At 38.5% G+C, this 22029-nt stretch overlaps 1 protein-coding gene across 1 annotated transcript in view; it reads left to right on the forward strand.

Moving 5' to 3' along the window:
* Window positions 1-22029, forward strand: part of arid5b (AT-rich interaction domain 5B) — a 75158-nt gene that overhangs the window by 48906 nt on the left and 4223 nt on the right. The window contains exons 5-9 of the mRNA XM_044213372.1: window positions 5633-5796; window positions 7527-7806; window positions 12745-12797; window positions 13886-13983; window positions 21618-21828. Of these exons, the coding sequence (XP_044069307.1) occupies window positions 5633-5796; window positions 7527-7806; window positions 12745-12797; window positions 13886-13983; window positions 21618-21828 (806 nt within the window). The remainder of the gene's footprint in view (window positions 1-5632; window positions 5797-7526; window positions 7807-12744; window positions 12798-13885; window positions 13984-21617; window positions 21829-22029) is intronic.

The raw sequence follows: 22029 nt of genomic DNA on the forward strand, positions 1-22029 counted from the left end.
GCTTTGGAGCCTCCCTTGTCACATCTCTGTGCCTCCAGTGCAGTTAAAATGTTGCACCAAAGTGTAATATCACTTCACTGATCACACATTTAATGCTCTGATGCTCTACAGATTAAAGTCTGTGTCTCAAGAGTTGTATCAGAGGCTGTTTTGTATCATGATTTGTCAGGTTTTGTTCACTATTTGTTAGGTTTTATTTACTTTGGTCTATTTACTTTATCATTTTGTATTTCTGTGGTGTAATTATTACACATCATCTGGGGGTCATGAATGTCTGTACAAAACCTTGACCCATACTGCTAGTGTGGATAAAAATAGGTAACCACTGCACACAACTGTAGTTGTGACAGATTATTTCAGTCATAAATGTTATTATCATGTATCATGATTTGTCAGGTTTTGTTCACTATTTGTTAGGTTTTATTTACTTTGGTCTATTTACTTTATCATTTTGTATTTCTGTGGTGTAATTATTGTTCCTTATAAATCATATTTTGAATCTCATGAATCATATTCTATCTTTATTCTGTTTAATTCTAATTTGAGTTACAAAACTCTGCTTCTGCTTTCCATCTAAAAAGTTCCGTTTTTCAGCAGTGTTATTGCTTCATTATTGGGATCTTTTTTTTTTTTACATACATGAAAATGCATCTGCTCAGTGCTTACAGAGTTTAAATACTGCCTGTCATGGTCCTTGTGTTTTATGACTGGCTATAAATTTCCAACGCACCACTGTAACCCTGTATGCCAGACCTGAGTGACCTTCTTGCCTGCGCGTGGGTGTATTCACAGGTATAGTTTCATTTACAAATCCATCCCAGGGGAGGATTCCTTCTCACCTGTGTGGATACATATCTGTCTTGAAGCTATGGTCATTGTGGGCCGCGCTCATAGGATGTTTTACAGATGACTGGGGGACATCATGTACTGTACAGACAATGCCATGTATTGCAACATGAATGTTACCTTTGGCTGCGAGCTATGCTTATAATTGCTGAGTGGGTGTCAGGCCTTTGGTGAAGTTGCAACCAAGTGAGATGACAAAACATGTCAAAACATGTTTTTCACCGACTACTGCTTGTACTAGTCATGCCTCACTCATCCTCCTCCTCCTTCACCTCTTTGTTTGAACTTGGACCTCATTGTGGTGAGAGGAAATTAAAGTTAAACTGTAGAATTAAGAGTTTGCGTAAAGACATGAGTGGGTGTTTTGTTTAATGAAAGTGTAGATTTGTAGATTCTTCCTGAGTCAGTCAGTCAGTTGCATGGGGGATAAAAACTCAATGTAAAACTTAGATGTAATTATTTCACATCTGACGAGTCAGAACAGTCGTTCTGTAAAGAGGTCCACATTTAATTTGCACATAATTGACTAAATGTTAATTATTAAACTCAGTAGGTTTTGTAACCTGATGTTGGACCAGAGTTGTTTTGTCTGTCATTAGGAACTTTTACACCATGGTATTTCTTAACAACTTTTATAAGTGATTTATTTCAGCTTGACCTTTATGAATACCCATAAAATGAATGATCAACATTCATAACAGCCTCATTGCTCATCTCCATAATATGATTACTAAGAAGACTGCAAAATAACAGTCCCTGTGCTCCTAGTTTCTGCAGTTTAACAAGACTAAGAGTCTACAGCCAGTAACAGTATAATGTTTACCCTGTTCATCATCTTAGTTAAGCATGTTAGAATGCTAACGTTTGCTAATTAGCACTAAACATACATTACAGCCGAGGCCAACAGGAGTTAGTATACCTGCAAAACAATATTTTAAAGGTATTTGGTCATACCAAATTATCAGGTAAATTGACATTTTGGCGCTAGATGAAAAGTCAGGGGATCACCAAATTACAATTCATCCTGAGAGAAACATGAATGTCTGTACCAAACTTCATGCCAATCCATCCAATAGTTGTGGAGACATTTCACTCGAAACTATAAATATGATCCTCACAGTGGCGCTAGAGGAAAAGTCAGAGTTATTAGGACACATCATATGGGGGTCATGAATGTCTGTACAAAACCTTGACCCATACTGCTAGTGTGGATAAAAATAGGTAACCACTGCACACAACTGTAGTTGTGACAGATTATTTCAGTCATAAATGTTATTCCAAACTGTCAAATGAAAGGATGACTTGGCTGCTAATCTACTAAAGTACATCAAAGTATTTTTTAGATCCCTAAGCTTTTAATTTCAGTTTGCCGATCAAACACAAAAAAAATACGCACCATCAGAGTGATCATTCGTCCATCTACTTTAATGAGGTTTTTTGAAACCACCCTCCTTTAAAGAGACAATCATTAAGTGGACACATGTAGATATTTAGCTTTTTTTTCAGTCAGAGCGTTATCAAGTGAGGCATCCATCAGTTGAATTCTCCAGTCAGCTTTATATGTCTCTCCATTCCCAGCAGCCTCTCAATCAATCAGTCCATTTTGTTGTGGTTCCCTGTGGCTATACTCTGTTGATGCATAGAACCGTCAGAACCCTTCCTGAGCTGCCTCTAATGAGTTTTTCATTATCACTGACATCAACTGAATGGCAATGAAACAGAGGTATTAGGGCTGTATTTAATTGAATCTGAGGGGGGAGAAATTATTAGACAAAGCTGTGTTGTAAAGTTGTTAAGAGCTGAGAGCGTTGGGCTGCATCTGGAGATCAAGTTGTCTGGCTGTGCATCTCCCCGCTGAAGTTGTCGTGACTTCCATGGCTCAGGGGTTGTGCTCTGTGACAAGACATGATGGATTCACACCCTGGGGAATACCCCTTACTTGTATATATATATGTGTGTGTGTGTGTGTGTGTGTGTGTGTGCATGGCCTCACCTCCCTCCATCAAGCTGTGATCCAGAATGTTTACTACTGTTAAGCTTCATAAGCAGTGTATTTGTTGCTGGTGTTTGTGTGTGTGTGTGTGTGTGTGTGTGTGTGTGTGTGTGTGTGTGTGTGTGCAGTATGCCTTCTGGGGTTTGTGAAGGACCAGGAGAGAGTCCTCTGGTCACTTCAAGGCACGTCTCCAAATCATGTCAACCACCCAGATAAGCAGAAAGCCAAAGACTGAGAAATAAGCAACTCGATGGGAAGCTAAAAGGAACTTTGTAGTTTGGTCAGCAGACATTTTTGGTGTGTGACTAATACCTCTGTGCCCATTTTTGGCTTGTTGAGGGAAGTATTATGTATACTTAAATGATCTCTGTCTTTTCTAGTACGTTGACAAAAACACTTAATGCCCACAGAGTGGTAAAAATATCCCATCTCCCAGGGTGCTGTAAAATCATTATCTTGTGAGGTTGGCTTTGTTTTTTATAGACTATAAATGTCTATGTTTCCATTCTAGAAAATCAATCTGCACACAGTCAGACTGTGTTTGATTTTCTTTGTGTTATTCTAAAGCTGATATCTCCTCCCTTATGCAACTCTGTCACGAGGAGAGCAGATCAGCAGTTCTGCACAACTTCTGCAGCACAGAAAGATTGCCTGCGCTTGACCTTGTGTGCCTGTTTGTGTATGTGTATGAAAATACATGAATGCACTATTTGACCCCAGTTTACAGTAATATGTATTTGGTATGTATTTGGTAACTGCACTCAGGTTGTCCTTATCAATAAGTCAATGAATTTAAACTTGCTCGCTATCGTGTCACCATGTGTTATGCAGCAGTGTTTTGCTGTAATTGCAGTATTTTCTTACACAGCAGTATTTGACCTGATGAAAAATGTAAACAGACAGGCAGGTTATGTAACTCAGTGTAGGGTGTCAGGGGGGTTAGTGATTGGACTAAAAACAGAACCGTACTGAGAGTGTGACCTCACTCAGACCTATGCGACGTTTGTTTAAACTGATGTCACATGTTAAAAAATAAATCTCCTGCAAGTCAAACCTGCAAGCATTAGACATCTGTCACATAATGTTTGTTTTTTAATGCACTGTATATGTCTGGCATGTCGTCATCAGTCACTAAAGATTTTATCTAGTTTAAAAGCACATTTATCTATTTATGGTTTGTGTTTTGTTAAATTCTGTAAGTATTTTTTACAGAAGCCCGAACTTTGCATATTAGCTTAGGCTTTAAATGCTATGATATGTGGCATTAGTCTGTTCAGTGAATAATTTGTGCTTATGTATCTGTCTGTCCCTTCAAAAGGGTTTATGTAATTTCTCAGCATTAATGAGTAACTGGCAGAATATAAGAGTGAGCAGCAGAATGAGAAAACCATAAAGGAAGAAATACACCCAGTGCTTTCTAAGTAAAGATTACAGTGTTGACTTGTTTTTTTTTTGTGCCAAAGGGATGACAAATGCACAACAAATGTCCTTGAAATTTTCCCTGTGCTGTTTCTCCACAACATAGCGTTTGTGAAAATAACAACATGAAGTGATAGGTTGCTTAGTTGTGATCATTTTACCCTTTTTAATGACTGCCTCTTAGTTTTATTCAGCTCCGGTGTTAATGTAACATTTTCTTGATGGGAATTTGATCCGACGAAAATAATCACAGTCCTTTTGGCAGAGAACAACCTTGGATTTAATTGTCATTGCAGATGGAAAGAAAGAATGTTGACGCTATGAAATACGTGACTGAACTTGGATTATTTGAAGTTTCTGTCTTTTTCTTTCTCTCTCTCTCTCTCTCCTTTGAGCTTATCTCTGTTTGTGTTGCTGCGTGGAGGCAAGGCTCTCTGCCAAGAAGTTACATTACAGTCGTGGGTTGACATAAACGTGGGTGTACAAAGGACTTGGAGGGCTTAAATACTTTATTGTGTGTGTAATGTGAACTGAGCAATTATATCTGCCAGCCTTTCAAACAAAGAGTTCCTATCAGGCAGGTTCATGTGTTTTTAATTAACAGCGTTCAGCTTTAAGACATGAGCAGGCTAAATAGAGAAACAGAGCCATGATGATCAGTACATCTGAGGTGCTTTAATGTAATGTAATTATTTATTATGCTGTTGTTGTGATGACAACTGTGGCATTCCTGCTGTGGAAAACAAGACAAAACAGTATTATATATGTTGCAGTGGTGAGAAACACATACAAGCTCTGAATTTTTGTAGCATCTGTATCAAATGTTTCTCAAAGCAGAAACCATTTGTTTAAAATGCCTTTGCGTGTTTGTGGGTTAACCAGCATCTGTCATTTACAGTATTATACTAATTGCTTGACTGTTACGACGCCCTCGTCTGAAATCTTAAAAATACATCTGTCTGAATTTAAATGTAGTTTCTCTTTTAGGCTGAGAGGGAACTTGAGGATTGTGTTTACTAGCACATTGGAGCTATTTGGCAGCCTGCTACCCCATTCAGCACAATGTAGCACTAATCCAGTTTAAAAATAATTAGCTACAGGCTAGCAGGCCTGTGAAATTCCTTTCGCTGATTGAAAATGTTCCTGTCATAGCCTTCGTCCTCTTCAGCTAAAAGTCAATGTTCCTAGAGAGGAAAGGCATATATGGCTATAAAGATTTTCATACCTTTTATTCTTCCTCGCAAATATAGTATATTAAGTTTGTTTTAAAATAAAAACATTAGATGTTGGCAACAAAGAGGTGCTTTAATAAAATAAAATAAAATAAAATAAAATAAATGGATATTCTCATTGTCGCTGTTTCCTTTCCCTCAGCTCCCAACCTGAAGGGGCGACCTCGGAAGAAGAAGCTGTCCATCTCTCAGAGGAGGGACTCCCAGTGTCAGGCTCAGGGTCAATGGTCAATAGGGTCAACCCAGGGGTCAACAGCAGTGGCAGCACAGGAACCCTGCAGCCCAGAGAGCAAAACTGCTACAAAGGTAAAATGAGATAAGATAAAATAATGTAAGACAAGATAAGATTTGAGATAAGAAAGGTAAGAGGTAAGAAAACAGATAATGAACTCTTTGAATGAAATAAAAATCAAATAAGAGATTAGTAATAAGAATAATAATAATAATAAGAAATTAGAGAGGTGACATTAAAAAAAGCTTTATACAGCATAGACATTACAATACCTTAGACTATATAGTGAATTATGCAGATATTTGTGCAAAAGAAGTCCAATATGAAAGCTAGCACTCGTGTACATGTTTATTAGAGTAGAGTATTATACAGCAAACAGTAAATTAAAGTCCCCTTTCATGCACTGGTTCTGCAGTAATGACATATGACACCTAAACTTGTGTTGTCACCCAACTGCTCTCCAGGTCGTCCTTGTATCTTCAGTTACAGAACAAGGCTACAGCATTTTAATTTCCCAAACAATTCACTGTGAGAGACACAGCAGCAGTGTAGTGCAGTGTTACATTCTGTACACTACATGCAGTAAGACATGTGACTGTGAAGGCCACATGTTACATCAAAGAGTTGACTTAGTATAACATGTGTGTAGTAGGGATTTGTTAAGGGGAACTAACATAAAACATTCTTAATAAAAGATATCTTATTTTTAGGAAGCTGATTTTATTTTGTTAGATCACTTAAAGGTTTTTTCTAATAAATTTCATATCTATGGGACACTAGGTCAAACAATACGGGGCTACTACTAATGAATACTTTCATTAACGATTAATCTGCCAATGATTTTCTTGATTAATCAATTCATCGTTTGGTCTGTAAAATACCAGAATACAGTGAAATATGTTAGTCACAGTTCGCCTAAAGTCCAAGGCGGTCATCAAATTGCCTTTGTTGTTTGACCAACAGTCTAAAATATAAAAATATTGAACTTGCTATCACATAAGACTAAGAAAAGCAACAAATTTGCACAAATAACAAGCTGGAACTGGGGAATGTTTTTAAAAATTTCACTTTTACTTTCATCTGACTAATTTATTCATTGATAGATCAGTCATGATAGCATAGTTATTGAGCAGCACTCTCTTTGTCTGTGTGTCTTTTCTCTTCCTCCAACCACATAAGTCATTTAAACAAGCACAATATGATCCCACGGGATATCTTTCCTACTGCATTTCCCAAAAACAAGAGGCAGTATTGTGAATATAGAAGAATCACTCAACTACCACCAAATGTTATTTGATGAAGAAAATGGAAGGCTAACTTGTACTAGAAATAAGTAAAATCATCACATCATATTTCATTTTATTAAAGGAATCAATCATTTTCAGTGACATTTTCACTGATGATGACTTTGTGTCAATGATTCTGTATTTCTGTATTTTACAGTGCTCCTTTTTATCAAAACCCTTATCTGACATTGGTTGTAATATTGAAAGTGAAGGAAATATCTACTCTAAAAGCCCTTCCACAGCTGTTATTCCTATGACCTTGGACAGTTGAATCAATATTAGCAATTCTCTCTCGAAGCTAGAGTCAAACCAATCTGTGCCTAATCTGTGATGACAAGAAGAGCTGCTCCATTGATAATCAATGAGAGGCTTCCTCTGTGGCCTGTAAGAATATTTGTTTGTGCTTGAACCCAAACACATTTCATTCAAACTGTCTGACATCATTTGAAACACTCTGTTAAGGGTTCACTTTCCATCTAAAGTTACATTCACTGTCTCTTTACGCTCTCTTTTTGCAGGTCAAACCCAACTGTAAAACGGTACCCAATGGAAAAATATCCCCGGCAACCAAACACAAGGCCAACGGCCTCAGCAAGAAATCCTCAGCTGAGGAGAAGGAGAGAGGGAAGGATAAGGAAAAGGAAAAGGAAGAGAGTAACGAGAAGGAGGAGAAGAAAGAGGAGGAAACATCAGAGGAGAACCGAGCGGAGGAGCAGGCTTTCTTAGTAGAGCTCTACAAGTACATGAAAGAAAGAGACACGCCCATAGAGAGGATCCCCTTTCTCGGCTTCAAACAGAGTGAGTAGGACAACTTATTCTCTTATTCCCTCACTGGCAATGTTTAATGGAGTACTCTAGTTAAGACTCAGAAGTCTAAAAGTAAAGTTTGTGTGGATACATTTTACCTGGGTTATTTTGGAGATTTAGGTCATAACATCACCAATGGGGAAGGTTAGCAGGCTGAGAGGGGATAAAAAGCTATCATAGTAAAAGACACCTGTAAGAACATGCATAAAGGTACCAAAACCTATTCAAGAGTTGCCTTGTGAAGACACTAAAATGTCTCGTGCTTGGAGAAATTAAACAGAAGTACAGGTTTCAAATTACAGTTAAGATAGCGGAGTGAAACTGCACTCTGTAAGTTCTGTAAGTCATTCAAATCCACACAGGGAAAAACCCTGTGTGGATTTCAATCAGCATCTCTTAACACATGTTATCTATACTGCCCCCCTGTTGTGATCAGACAAGAAACCAGTAGCTGCTTTTCAGTCAAGTCAAGGGCAAACTTTGTCCTAACTATCCAGAATGAGAGCTTTAGGGGAAGAAGTGAGATGGCTGCCAACTACTGCAGGCATTATGCCCAAAATCTATAAATTACACTGCTGTTAAACTGTAAAAAAACACATTAAATCTGTGGTAATAATAAACTAAAGAAATAATTGTCTATGTTGAGAAAAATCTCATTTAGCGGTTAGTAAAAGACTCTGGAGGCTCCCTGTCAGAGCACATTTTGGCTGGCTTTTATATACGGAGAGAATATCTTCTCACACTTGTCAAAAGGGTTCCTTGTGAAGGCCAAGAACGTCCTCTAACAGTGTTAAAAGAACATCACATGTATGGGAAACACGTCTGCACGAGATGAAAGATTTCTAATATAGGTCAGATGCTTACCTTGCACTCGGTGTGCATGGTACAGAGAGGAGAAACATGCACGTAAACATCATAAAGGGCGCGCTCTGGTCTCTTGAAACTGAAGAAGTGCGTTTGTTTTGTGTGTTTGATCATGACACCTGAGAACTTGGGCTCTCATCTCAAACTGTGGTTTTCAAATGTACTTCTTTCTCAGTCTTTATTCAAGGAAGGAAATCATATTTGCATTCATGTCAAAAGAGCCAAGAAAGATTTAGCCGTTCACATCAGAACATAGCGCGACAACATCAGCAAATTAAAGACAAGCAGGAGAGGGAGAGAGATGTCTATTGAATTTAACGGTGACAGTTTATAGCACAGTAAAACTCATTACTCTAAACTATTACATGAAGGTAAGCTGTGGCCGCCTTGACTCTGTTAACCTCACCGCGGTATTTTGACAATCCTGTCATCCTGACTGCCGACATGTTGTTGCTTAAATAGGTCATTGTGGTTGAGGGAGATAGAGAGAGGGAGCGAGGAAGACGTAGAAGGAGAATTATATACCCAACTTGCTTTACTTTTAGTTGGCATTTCTCAGTTTGAGCTCAGAATAAAGTGGAGGTCCACGCAACAACTGTTTTACATACAGTACATGCTTTGAATCTCAAAACCAGACACATCATAAGCAAGGCCCTCATTAAATGGTAAAATCATGCTGTTTAAACTTCGTCCTTGGCAGTGAGCACACATCAGCACATGTAAAGATGAGGGAAAAAAAGGAAACACATCATAATTAATACAACAAACCCTTAGATGTAATCAGGCACCGTTTTCATATTCTTCCCTTTAAACTTGCTACAAATGCATTAAAAGATCAAAGAACTCGCTTTCCTGTAATGGGATTTGAAATTGTGTTATTTTAGTTGTGCTTGAGTAATAATATTTTTATGAAGTTCTATGGAGTTTAACAAAGCAACAGATGGTTGGATGATTTACCAGACGTACCCATGTCTTGTTGGCTGAGCCACTAAAATATCCATTTGATTCACCTCCAAAAAACCCTATCTGAATCTGAACATAGACTATTTATGTATATTCCACCTCATCTCCAAGCTGTGGAGTCTTACCTGATTTTTTAAGACTGCAATTGTGACTCTTTACAGCCCAGCAGAGAGAAATGAACCACTAAAATTCAGTCAATCTGCCTTTACCTCGAATGGCTCATAACATATTTTAAACCCAGTAATATTAATTTTGTTGGTTTAACACAGTGCCCGTTTGTTTGCCTGCCTCACTCTCATGCTGAATTTATATTTCACTCCAGGGTTCGTATGTATTAACCATCTTAGAGCAAAGGTGCTGATCTGAGACCTTTTAACTCCACATCTGAAATAATCACAAGATATTCAGCTTGCTATCATGCAAAACAAAAAGTAGCAAATCTTTATATTTGAGAGGCTGGAACCAGAGAATTGTTTACATTTTTTAAAAAGATGATTGTCTTTAGTGATTAATGTGCTATTTGTATTTCTTTCAATTTATCAATTATTTGTTTAGTCTATGGAAATGTCAAAAATAGTCAAAGAATGCCCATCACAACTTTCCAGATTGCAAGGTGACATCTTCAAATGTCTTGTTTTGGCTGCAAAACTGTAAACCCAAAGATATTCAGTAAAATTACATAAAACGACACATTTTTACATTTGAGGAGCTGGATCTGGAGAATGTCTGGCATTTTTCACTATTTCTGCTTAAAAAATGACTGAAATGATTAATCGATTATAAAAATTGTTGTAGTCTACTATATGAAATGCAGTCCTTGACTATTAAAAAAAGAAACGAAAATGTGGCTCTAAATTACTTCAGTAAACCCATTCACTAAGGCTGAAGACACACTAGCACCTGAATCACAGGAAATACAGAAACTAGTTGTCTGTTACTTCTGAGCAGTACAGTAGGAGAGGAAAACAGTTTTGTGCTGCAGTTTATTCATGCGAGTTGCTGTCCTTCTATTTTTTATGACTTGGTTAATATTGACTTTGCTCTACAGCTGCTGCCATTGAAGTTGTATGGGTGCAGTAGAGGCGTTGAAAGAAATGAGAGATAGAGTGGATTCAGGAGGAATAAAACAGGAGTAGTTGTGGTTACATTGTATTTTCTGAATGCCCTTGATCTGCAAGATTAACTGGTAACTGTGTGTGCGTGTGTGTGACTTTTCTAGACGCATGTGTGCTTCAGTGCTTGGGCATCAGCATGTGATTGTGAACATCAGTTCCAATTTGTCTCCCTCTTTCAGCCATGTTGTCTAATTGCCATGCCATCGGTGTGTCATTGAGGCTGCATTGTGTTCCTGTTTTGTCATCCTTATCTCAGTGATAATTGCCCCTGCCAAATAGAGGGGAATTAAGAAAATAAATTGCTAATGACAAGACATCTAAGAAAAAGCATGTTCACTCATTTCCTTTATCTGTTCTGTTCCCTCCCAGTCCCGTGTGCTATTGTGGTAATTACAGTTGATGCATAACAAGCTAGTTAAATAGACCATCTTTCTGTTTCTACAGTCAGGAAGCACAATACGCCGGAGTGCTCAGTTCAAACAGAAAAACCTACCCAGCTCCCTTTGTTATTCCACCCGTGCATTGACAACGGTCGCAGAGAGGAGGGAAGGAAAAAATCAATGCTGTCAAATGCGGAGATAGGAAAATGTCATTTTGACAAATGCAAGGCTTTGTGTACGCACAGATTGAATTTTGATGGATTTCTCCCCAGGCGAGGCCTCCTTTTCTTATTTATAGGCCTTCATATAAAAATGTTAAACAATGATGTTACAGAAAGCAAATACAAATGTCATTGGCACAAAAAGTCCCCCAATGAACTTGTGGTTCTTTGTTTGTGGGAAATATTTTCTTTCAAAGATAGACAGCCATTTCAAGCCTTTCTGAAAGCTTACATTGCTATTTTTAGGAAAATGTTACACAAGACTTGTATTTTGATATGGTCTGTCATGGGGTATTTGCATGGGGAAATCAATGCAAATGAATTTGCATTAGTTCAAACAGAAGTTTGAGCATATTGCCAAGCGTTTGATGCTTGTAATGGTTTTCACTCATACCTGCAGGCTGCAGCTGAGGGTTAACAAATCTCTCTGTCAGGATGAAGCATATGCTGTATTTTATCACATAGCGGTGATTGTACAAGTACTCAATATTCATTTGCATCCTTTCAGCTGAAGTGCAGCATTGCTTTGTGTGAAAATGATAACAAGCTGTTTTCATTTTGCCAGTCCAGGAATATGTAACTACTATATTACTCTGATGTTCCCATAAAAATGATTACCACTATCTATCTATCTATCTATCTATCTATCTATCTATCTATCTATCTATCTATCTATCTATCTATCTATCTATCTATCTATCTATCTATCTATCTATCTATCTATCTATCTATCTATCTATCTATCTATCTTACTTAAGTATGTAGGTATGATATAATAAAGCATGTATGATACTTCTACTTAACTACATTTAAAAAGGAAATATTTTACTGTTTGCACTATTTAGTTTGATGCTAAACTGCATTTTATTGTACTGATACTTAATGTGTGCACTGATAATAAAGCTGACTCTAATCTAATTTCACAGCTATAGTTACTACTTACTTTGCAGACTTTGCAGATTTTACTTACAAATATATCATCAGCATATAAAACATGGTGCATTGTTATAAATTAAACTACAAAACAGTATACAGAGTTTGTAAAATTAACTCCACCATGACCAACTGCTTACATGTTGATGCATCAGTACTAATAATCCAATAATGTTATATATAATAATATAACACTCTGAAAGGGGCCATTCGGCAAGTACTTTAACATTCGATATTTAAGTACATTATGCTGGTAGTACTTAAATGAAGGACTTCATAGAGTATTTTTACATTTTGGTATTGCTGCTTTTACTTAACTAAACAATCTAAATACTTCCTCCAGCACTGTATTTATCTCTCTCTGGTGTAATGACTGTATATGACATCATGTGTTTCAGCTCAGGTCCTTTCCCAGTGTCCCTGACTGCCTTGTTTGTCTTCTGTCTCCCACAGTCAACCTTTGGACTATGTTTCAAGCTGCTGAGAAACTCGGAGGATATGAGTTGGTAAGTATTCACATATGTGGCAATATATTCCTTCTCTTTCGTCAAGGTCCCTCCCTTCTTTCTTTTATCCCCCCTCTTTCTGTTCCCCTCCTCCTGATGTTTCCTCTCTCCTGCTCTCTCTTTCTCTATTATCTCTTCTTCTCTTGCTGTCTTCCCACCTACCTCCCTTCTTTCCTCCCTGTCTTTCCTTTTACTGCCCTCCTTTTGCCCTTTCAGGTCAGTCACTATTTTCCCAAGAAGAAAGTCTTGCTCAGAGCCACACTTAGCAAAAATGATGCCATTGTTTCAAACCCCCCTTGGAGTGGAAAACACATGTTCCTCTCCTCTGCACTGGTCAGAAGGAAATTGGTCAAATCACTCATTTTTTCCCATGTTGGAGATTAAGTGAAATGCACATATATACCCACGCACATATACTGTGTGCACGCACATTCACAACCAAAGTGAGTCAGAAAGATGTATGAGGCAGAGGCATTTAACTTGGCAGCCTTACCTGCCGTTTATTCATTCCCTGTTCATGTGCGATGTGTTTCCAAAGTGAAGTCAATGTTTGATGTTAAGTCGTCAAGTGTATTGCTCATGCCTGTTTCTTCATTAGCTAGCTGGCATAATGTCATCCAAACAGACAGCCAGACCAGACCATTAACGGGATACAGCTCATATAATTGGGGCTCATATCCTTTTAAAACCCTCATATCTGCAGCTGATTATCTCACGTTTCATGTTGAAGCTTTGTTAGCTCTGTGGCAGCCTGGAGTTTTGTGTTTTGTGTTGTAGCCTGTCATCTGTTATGGGATAAGAGGTTATAGCAGGAACAACTGACTGCATGATGTTAACAGACCTTATTATGTTAGAGAATTGAGTGTTGAGGATTCAATAACTGGAACATCATGACTCAGTAACTCCCCAAGACCTCAAAATGATGTCAACCACTTATGTTTTTCTCTTTGTTTTTTGTTTTGTATTCTTTCTTCCTCTCATATTTTTTCAATTTCACTCACTCTACATTCATCTCATTGTAATCCTTTGTCTCTCTTTCTTTTTGCTCTTTGCCTTATCACTCTTTGTCTTCTCATCCGTCCCTCCAGATCACAGTCCGCAGACAGTGGAAGCATGTATATGATGAATTGGGCGGGAACCCCAGCAGCACAAGTGCCGCCACGTGTACACGGAGACACTACGAGAGGTGAGTTATTATGTTCAGCAGTTATATATGACACGTTACTGCGATGCATGCACACATGGAACAGTTTGCATCGCCTGAAGTGAGTAAACTCCCCCACAGCTGCATCAAATATGATTTCACAATGCTTTATTTATAACATCAGGACACTACAAGACAAATATTAATATTATTCAGGGGAAGTCAATGCACATTACACGCATATGTGAAGAATAGTGCTTTTTTCTACCGCATTGCAAGCACACAGAGCTGCATGCAAGATAAAATGAAAACACCAGTTTAATGTATTCATCTAATCATTCAGTCAGATACTGCAGCATTTTGAACCTCCACATTATAATCACTCAGATGGTATTACCAAACCAAAGCAAGCATATGGATATGATCCTGAGGGAGCTGTGAGGGTATTATGCAGGGCTACTTACACGCACGCACTCACATACCCACACACACAAATATGCACACACGCCCACTTTCCGAAGGTTAAACAAATGTCAAATACGATCTTCCCAACAAGAGATAACCATTCGCTCATGAGGCAGGTCATTCCTCCGGGCCGACGACCCTCTCCACATCCCTCCGGCTGCTGCAGGTTCATGCATCAGCACAGCTCAGGCACACACACACACTCACACCTGTCAGTAATACAGCAATATGCTAGCAGTACCATATGAGGGAGCCAGGCAGCTTCATATTGTGACAGGATTGCATCCTGTAAGCAAATTTGCAAGCACAAGAAGTGGGAAGAAGAGGGTTTTCCAGGAAATTTGTAAAACCATAGGTGTGAGGAGTGTATTGTTCAGTGTGCTGTATTTGTACAGAAGTTGACAATGTGCCTCTAAATGTTTGGCTGAGGGTGCTTTCAGTGTTCATACTGTTTATACTAATAATAGATATGACTTTCAACACCTAGCTTCAGAAATGATGCTGGCCAAATATCATTTTATTGTAAAGGGCAGAATATGTCTTTGATCCTTGTTTTGGGATTTTTTTATCTAGCTCTGAAATCAGTATGACCTGTCTCTGCCTAGAAATGACTTTGACGCCAGATGTGAAAAGCTATATTGTTCATCAGTTTATAAGGTGTAAATAGGGTCGTAGGAAGGCAGGCGGGGTAGGATGAAACGGAGTGGGAAGCGCTGAGGTGTGACTGCTGCTGTGCTGGCCTTTCCCTCTCCAGCCACTGAGAAGCAGCTGAGAGAAAATAATGCTGAATCAATACAAAGCAATAATATCCACACACTGCAGTGAATATCAGGCTGACAGAGAGAGAAGGTGTAATAGGGAGGGGTGGGGGTGATGGGACATGTGTGTGAGAGAGAGAGAGAGAGATCAGCTGAAGCTGAGCAAGTTTCCATTCAGGGGAATAATTTTAGCTGAGCCTTGGTGTTTGGGCTGCTTGGAGGGCAATTAGCTTCATTGTATTAACTCAGCAAACACGGCCATTCTCTCCGCATGATGAATGAGGCTGTTTGTGGGCTCGCTGAAGTGTGTGTTTGTTCCCCAGAGGCGTCTTTGTTTCCACCTTTAATCATTAGTCAATGTGCTACAGAAATATAATTCACAGGGAAGAATGTACAGGGTACAAACTGGAACAACACTTATGTTTTCCTCTTCTCTCAGAAGGATCACTTCTGATTTGTTTCACCGGGCCAAAGTACAGTAGAGTGGGAAATAAAAAACTAGTAGGAAGAAAGGAAACAATATTTCAGGACATAATTGCTTTAAATTAAGTGGATATTTTTGGCTGTCTTGGTGTTATTTGGGTTAAAGATTGTGAATATCCACAAGCATTCAGCTCACATTTTAAATTATACACATTATCCCTTTACAGCCCTAATGGTAAAATCATATGAAATGGTTTCCTAGGAGATGTTATTGTGAAAGATGGAGCCAGGGGCATAATCACTATATTTATGCTGTCCAGGAGCAGGCGGTAATCACTGGTAGTAATGGAGTTACATAGCTGGAATTGAACAGGAGATAACCTCAGCTAATTGTCATTTTCAAAGTTACTGTTTTTTAGACGCGGAGCGGCGTTCATTAGTGCACAGGGAAAAATCAATGTAGAAATGTCCAAGCCAAGGTCTGCCACTGCAGCTACAGGGAAGCTTTAATGATATTTATTTAAACCGTTTCCCGAGATTAGCTGTCAGGGCCAAGCGCTCTGAATTAAAAATGAGGTCATGAAAAAGATGGCATCAATAACCTTGAAATAGACTGCCTTTTGCTTCTGTGCTGTGCCATTTTCTCTGTGCCCCCTAATCCCCCCCCCCCATCACCCGCCACCACCAACCCCCACCCCCCCACCCTGCTTTGCACTTCATGCTGTTTCTTTCATTATACAGGTCAGCGCCTTTTAACAGCTCCTACATATTTAATCTTCCTGGTTTCCTACGTGATCTCTTGTTACAGAAACATCACATTTCACTATCTCTGTTCATTTCTGCCTGTTACAGATTTCTAATACCTCACCATGCCTTGGCACTCTAATGTAATTGCACAACGGGGTTGGTATTGGGGTGGGAGGGGGTTTTGGAGGGGGGGTATCCATGGCAACAGAGAAGCTATTTAGAATAATTTGCTATTTAAAAACTCTGAGGTTTTAGGCAATAGCGGAGAGTACAGATGAGGGATTTTGGATTAGATCATTTCATCTTAAAAGTATTAGATGTTTGCCAGATGTACTGTACATAGAGTCTGAGGCCTGTGAAATATTCTCCAGCTCAGATCATGCAGATATGTGTTTCTCTTAAGACAGATGCACGCCTGTTCCAATTTTAGTCGACTAGATGTTTTATTGATTCAGCCTTTATTCATTCCTCCTGGTATCGATGTTCCTCTGCATTAACTTAAGCTACTCTCCAGATATAAAAATACATTTGTTGCTCATAATTATTAGGAAACCTTGAGTCACTCCTCACATGGAGAATTATAATAGAATAGAGCTCAGATTTGGGGAAGAGACAGGGGACAAGAGATTGTTTTTTTAATTTTATTCTGCTCGATGCTCAGTATCTTGCACTCGTCAGCATCTTTCTGCATTGTCCTTGATATATTGCAGATACATCAAATGTGGCGCATTATACTTTAGCTTGCTTTGTGTAATGCTGTAGCTCAAACACAGATATCAATTACTCTTATTTTTTGTTCTAAGGGTTATCACTGGATTACAATAAGGAGGGGTGGTGGGGAGGTAGTATTACCTTCATGTCCTCCCTGTTTTTTATTCCCAAACCTAAGAGAAGCAGGGAGAGAGAGAAAGACAAAAACAATGACAGATTTAAATAAACCAGAAAAAGTGATTCAATATTAAAAAATAAAGTAGGAGAGAAAAAAGTTATATGAGAACATGGTTGCATATTGTCTGTCAGCATTCATTAACACTATAAACAATGTCTCAACATGGTGTCCGCATCAAAAGCGTGGCCACATTCTTTGTATGTCCATGACTCTTCTGCTGAATCTGGACTTCAGCTTCAGTGGGAATGCAGCCAAAGAGCTGCATGTTCTTTACACTAAAATAGCAGGCAGCTATTTTAACCTCTGAGAGCTTGATGGTTTCCCCAAGACAAAATGCTTCATTGAGTATTCAGTGATAAAACCTCTTTTTTGCAGCGATCTAACAAATCACAATATTGGGTGATTTCTTTATGCGTGGAATTTAATGAAAAGGTCCAAGGTTTCTTTCCCTAGTGGCAATGAGAAATCACAAATTATGGCACTGACGTGTGACAGGCAATCGACTGTATGAGAATCTATTCAAGTCTACTGAGATTAATAACTAGTTCAGTGTAGCAAATTAAATTAATGACATTCTTGCAGAGATTTCAGTCCACTGTAGGGCAGCAAGAGGGAATATATGCTGTATATTTTTGGGTATTGATGCTTGAGTGTTTCTTTATGTGGAATACTACACATTTATTTTAATAAGTTAGCACTCTTGGCTCACACCTGCTATGGCGAACATTTACTGCGAGCTGCAGTAGCAGCGGCAGCTAATGAGAGCAAACCCCGGGGGAACAGTAGAGGTCATTTTAAATCTGGTATTTTCAGACTTGACAAAGGACTTAAGTTTTTCATACATTCCTGCGCTGCCCTCCTGTTTTAACTGCATGAATGAGGGTCACCTCAAGTGGTTTGGCTTCGAGACAAAAGAGGGGCTTTGAGGCATGAATCCAAAGCAGAGGGACCAGCTACAATGTCTGTTTATCCCTCTGCTGGCATCTTGTCTCTCTCTTTCTCTACAGCACTTATTGTTTTCTCATTGCTGTAATGATGCCTAATCATTGCATTTAGATGTGATAAAGATTTGATTTTATCTGTTTTATTTTATTCTCTTTTCCTGTTTCTGCTTATAAAAGTAAGTCATTTTCTTTCCTCCAGATCTTTCTACAGCCCCCGGGGCTTGTCCACCAGCTCTTTAAATAGTTTCTTTTCCTTTTTTTTTTTTTTTTTTTTTTTTTTTTTTTTACGCATGAAGCAGCTCTTGTGATCTTAACACAACACCAGTTAAAATTAATTTCAGCACGGATGGGAGGGAAATTGTTGAAATGGAACAGCCTGCAGGCTTTTTCCACTTATTTGGTGACTTAGGCATTTCTTGGATTCTAGCACATTGCTTGTTCCTGTAACACAAAACTCAGATGAGAGCAGCACATTGCTGGTAAAGTCACCTTGTTTTTGCCAAGTTGTTTTTTTGGGGGGGAGGTGCTTTGTGTGCAATCCATTATTTCAAAGGCACAGACATTCTTAGTTGACAGTTATGGTTTACACTGTTATTGATCTTACTGATAAAAAACTAGCTACCAAAAAAGATCAGTCAGATATAGGACATTTTATATATATACACATATGAAGCAATACTTTTTAGCTTAATTACATGAGACATCTTCTATCTCTGCCAATTCAACGTTTAATCTCTTGACTGCATATTTTAGTTGCTTGTTATCAACATGGAAAACGGCTGCTTAAACAAAAGCCGGGTGATAAATTGGCATGAGAGGAAGTTAAGTGTTTATTGACCTCATAAAAATGTTGCCTCTCCTGTCTTAATGAAATTCTTTCCTGGAATCTCACAGTGCAGCAGACGCCCCCTAGTGATGTAAATTGTAAACTACACCTGGCTTTCTCTCAACTAATGCAGTGGCTGCCAAGCTCAATCCTTCCCCTTCCTTGAAGGAAATTGCTACTTATATAAGTGGTATTGTATTATGAGTGCTATATTACATGATCATCACTAAGTTATATATACACGGCTTGAAATTACTCCAGTCTTTCATACTGAGGGCTCTATTATGATTTTACAATTTTTTTTTTTAACATAGAGTTAAAAATGGAAAAAAGAGTGAGTGCCCTGTTGCCTGAACCCTCTTGCTTATTCAGCCATTTCTGTAAATTTACATAAAACTGTAAGAGGTGTATGTCTTGGAATTGAAAGTCCTACTTATAGAAAGAATTGTTTTAATACGCTTTTGGTAGATCATCTTATATTTATTAAGCGTAACAAAGCAAATCATTCTGACAATGTAGGGAACTTCCTGCGACTGATTTTTGGTTTCTTGCCCACCATAGCATCTTAGCCTTTCCATTTGGAACTATTTAAGGCTCCAGTAATTTCCCGGGCTCAGCTCTTACATTATCCGGGCCTGCGATACCCCAACCCCCACCCCATATTGACATTCCATAAAGTTGACCCAGGCCAAGGCAGCCGTCTCTTTCCCACAGATCATTGTGATAGTCAACAGTGCACCCTGGTATACATGCCACTTTTCTAGCCCTTTGATCACTAATAGGACAGCTGGACATTTGCACATCTTGAATACACATTTCCCAGCCTGAAGAAATCAAATGCACAGTTTTATAATGGTGAAACATTTAATCTACCTGCCTTTTCTGTGCAATAATGTGTAATTATAGAAAGCCTGGGAATCATTTCCCTATGTGTAATAAATACCACTGCTGCTATTTTAACGTTAAAAAGACTACATGTTTTTTTATCTCCGTTTTTGAGGATTCTTCATTACTTCATTCAGAATAATTTTTGCTCTTCATTAACATGTCATTATCCCTTCTTTCACTCCCTCTCGGCCTCTGTTTCTTTTTTCCTTTTGCTCTCTTTCCCTCCCTCTTCTCTTTCACAACCCCTTTGCTCTCCGTCTTTCCAATAAGTCACATTTAATAGTACATTTCCTTTCTTGGCCTGGGGCCTGGTGCCAGACCAGCTGTATGAAATGTAGTTTCACCGCTTTCCCTGCCAGCACTTTTGTTCAGAGGAAAAATAACAAAAAATCCCACAGAGCCTCTTGAACTCTCTGAGGCTTTTTTCCTCCTTTTGAAGAAGAGGCGAAACAGCTCTTGATTCATTGTTTGTTTTACCGCCATGTCCCTTAAAAGGAATATTGCAACCGTCTCTTGTCGTTACACAAGAAGACCTTATTTTTTCTCCTGACTGAGAAAGTCATGTTTCTGTCTGGCTTTTATGGATTGTTATTGTAAAAAAAAAACCTGACAGAGGAGCTGGAGAGATTTTCAGAGCAGCTTGTTGAAGTTTGGAGTGTTGTAGTTTTTCAGTTGTCTTGGTTTCCTCTTCCACAATGTTTCTTATTTCTGGTCTATTGCCAATTTCCATTTTCTTTTCTGAGCAATAAAAGTCTAAAAGTTTCCCTCGCTGGTTTCTTCATGTCATTATTTTACACATGGGTATTGTTATGTTATCCAGATCTTAATGTTCCCATTAGTTATGACATCAGATACGGAAAATTGACTTGGGAAGTATTCAGAAGAGAAATAACATAAGTCAAAAATAGTTTAATGTTTTTTTCTACAGAATGTTCCTTGTCACTTAGTATGGACTTAATTAAGTCAGCTATGCTGCAATTAATCACGTCAAATGGACAGTGTGTTAAAAACTACAGCATACTGTTATCAGCTGAAATATTTTATTACTGTAATCACTTTAAGGGCTTCTGTGATTAAACATATTTGTATATTAAATGAGATATTATATGCTATGAGGTTCCTTTTAAAGCAATTTGATTTCAGTTCTTCCAGACATTTTCCTCATTTTCATTACCAACCACATTAGCTTTACACCCCCACAAACACAACACGCACACACATATTCTTCTCTCTCAAGGTTAAACTAATACCAAATGTGATCTGTCTCAGCAGGAGTTAACTGGTTATTCACATTCACACACACACGCATACTCTGGCACCAATCTGAACCTGGATTTCCCCTAACCTAGATTAATCACAATAGGATTGCTAATGCTTGCCAGGTATTTAAAACAAGGAGGTTTTAAAACCATGTATTTGATACTCATGCCTGTGGCAAAACTGTAGCTCATTCTGTTTTTGGTATTAACAAACAAAATACTTATGTGGTTTATTGCACTTTACTTTTTATGGACACCAAATGTGCTAAAAAAATGCTTCAACTTCTTCACATTAGGGTGCTCAAATGTATAGTTTTGTGTACTTTTTTCAATCAACAATTGTTTGGTCAAAAAGGATTTTTGTTTGTGTGTGTGATGAACCAAAACATAGATTGGTAATTGTATATAAGCGTGACATGACATAACATGATCAAACCACAAATTAATCTGCATTCCTTTGCCTACATTCTTCCTCAGGCTCCTCCTTCCTTATGAGAGGCATATTAAAGGCGAGCAAGACAAACCCCTCCCCTTGGCCAAACCCAAGAAGCAGGAGGGCAGCCAGGAGAAGGCTTCAGGAGCCAAAGCCAAAGGAGTGGGGGCCAAGAAAGTGAAAGGCCCCAACAATCCCAAGCTGGGGAGTAAAAAGGATGGAGGGGAGACAGTGAAAGGCCAAGAACAATCACAGGTCAGTCACATACCTCTCCCTGCTGCCTCGTTAGTATTCCTTCTCGCTCTAAATTCAATTTAATTTGAATCTCCCTGTGCTTTCTCATCAAAGCTTCACACTTTGTCTTGAATTCCTGTTGTCTTTAAATATTGCCAAATAATAATAAAATATAGGAGTGTCTTATTTATTTTGCTTTGAGAAATAACTGTAACAACTATC

The sequence above is a fragment of the Siniperca chuatsi genome, linkage group LG11 (assembly GCF_020085105.1).
Source record: "Siniperca chuatsi isolate FFG_IHB_CAS linkage group LG11, ASM2008510v1, whole genome shotgun sequence".
Taxonomy (NCBI): domain Eukaryota; kingdom Metazoa; phylum Chordata; class Actinopteri; order Centrarchiformes; family Sinipercidae; genus Siniperca; species Siniperca chuatsi.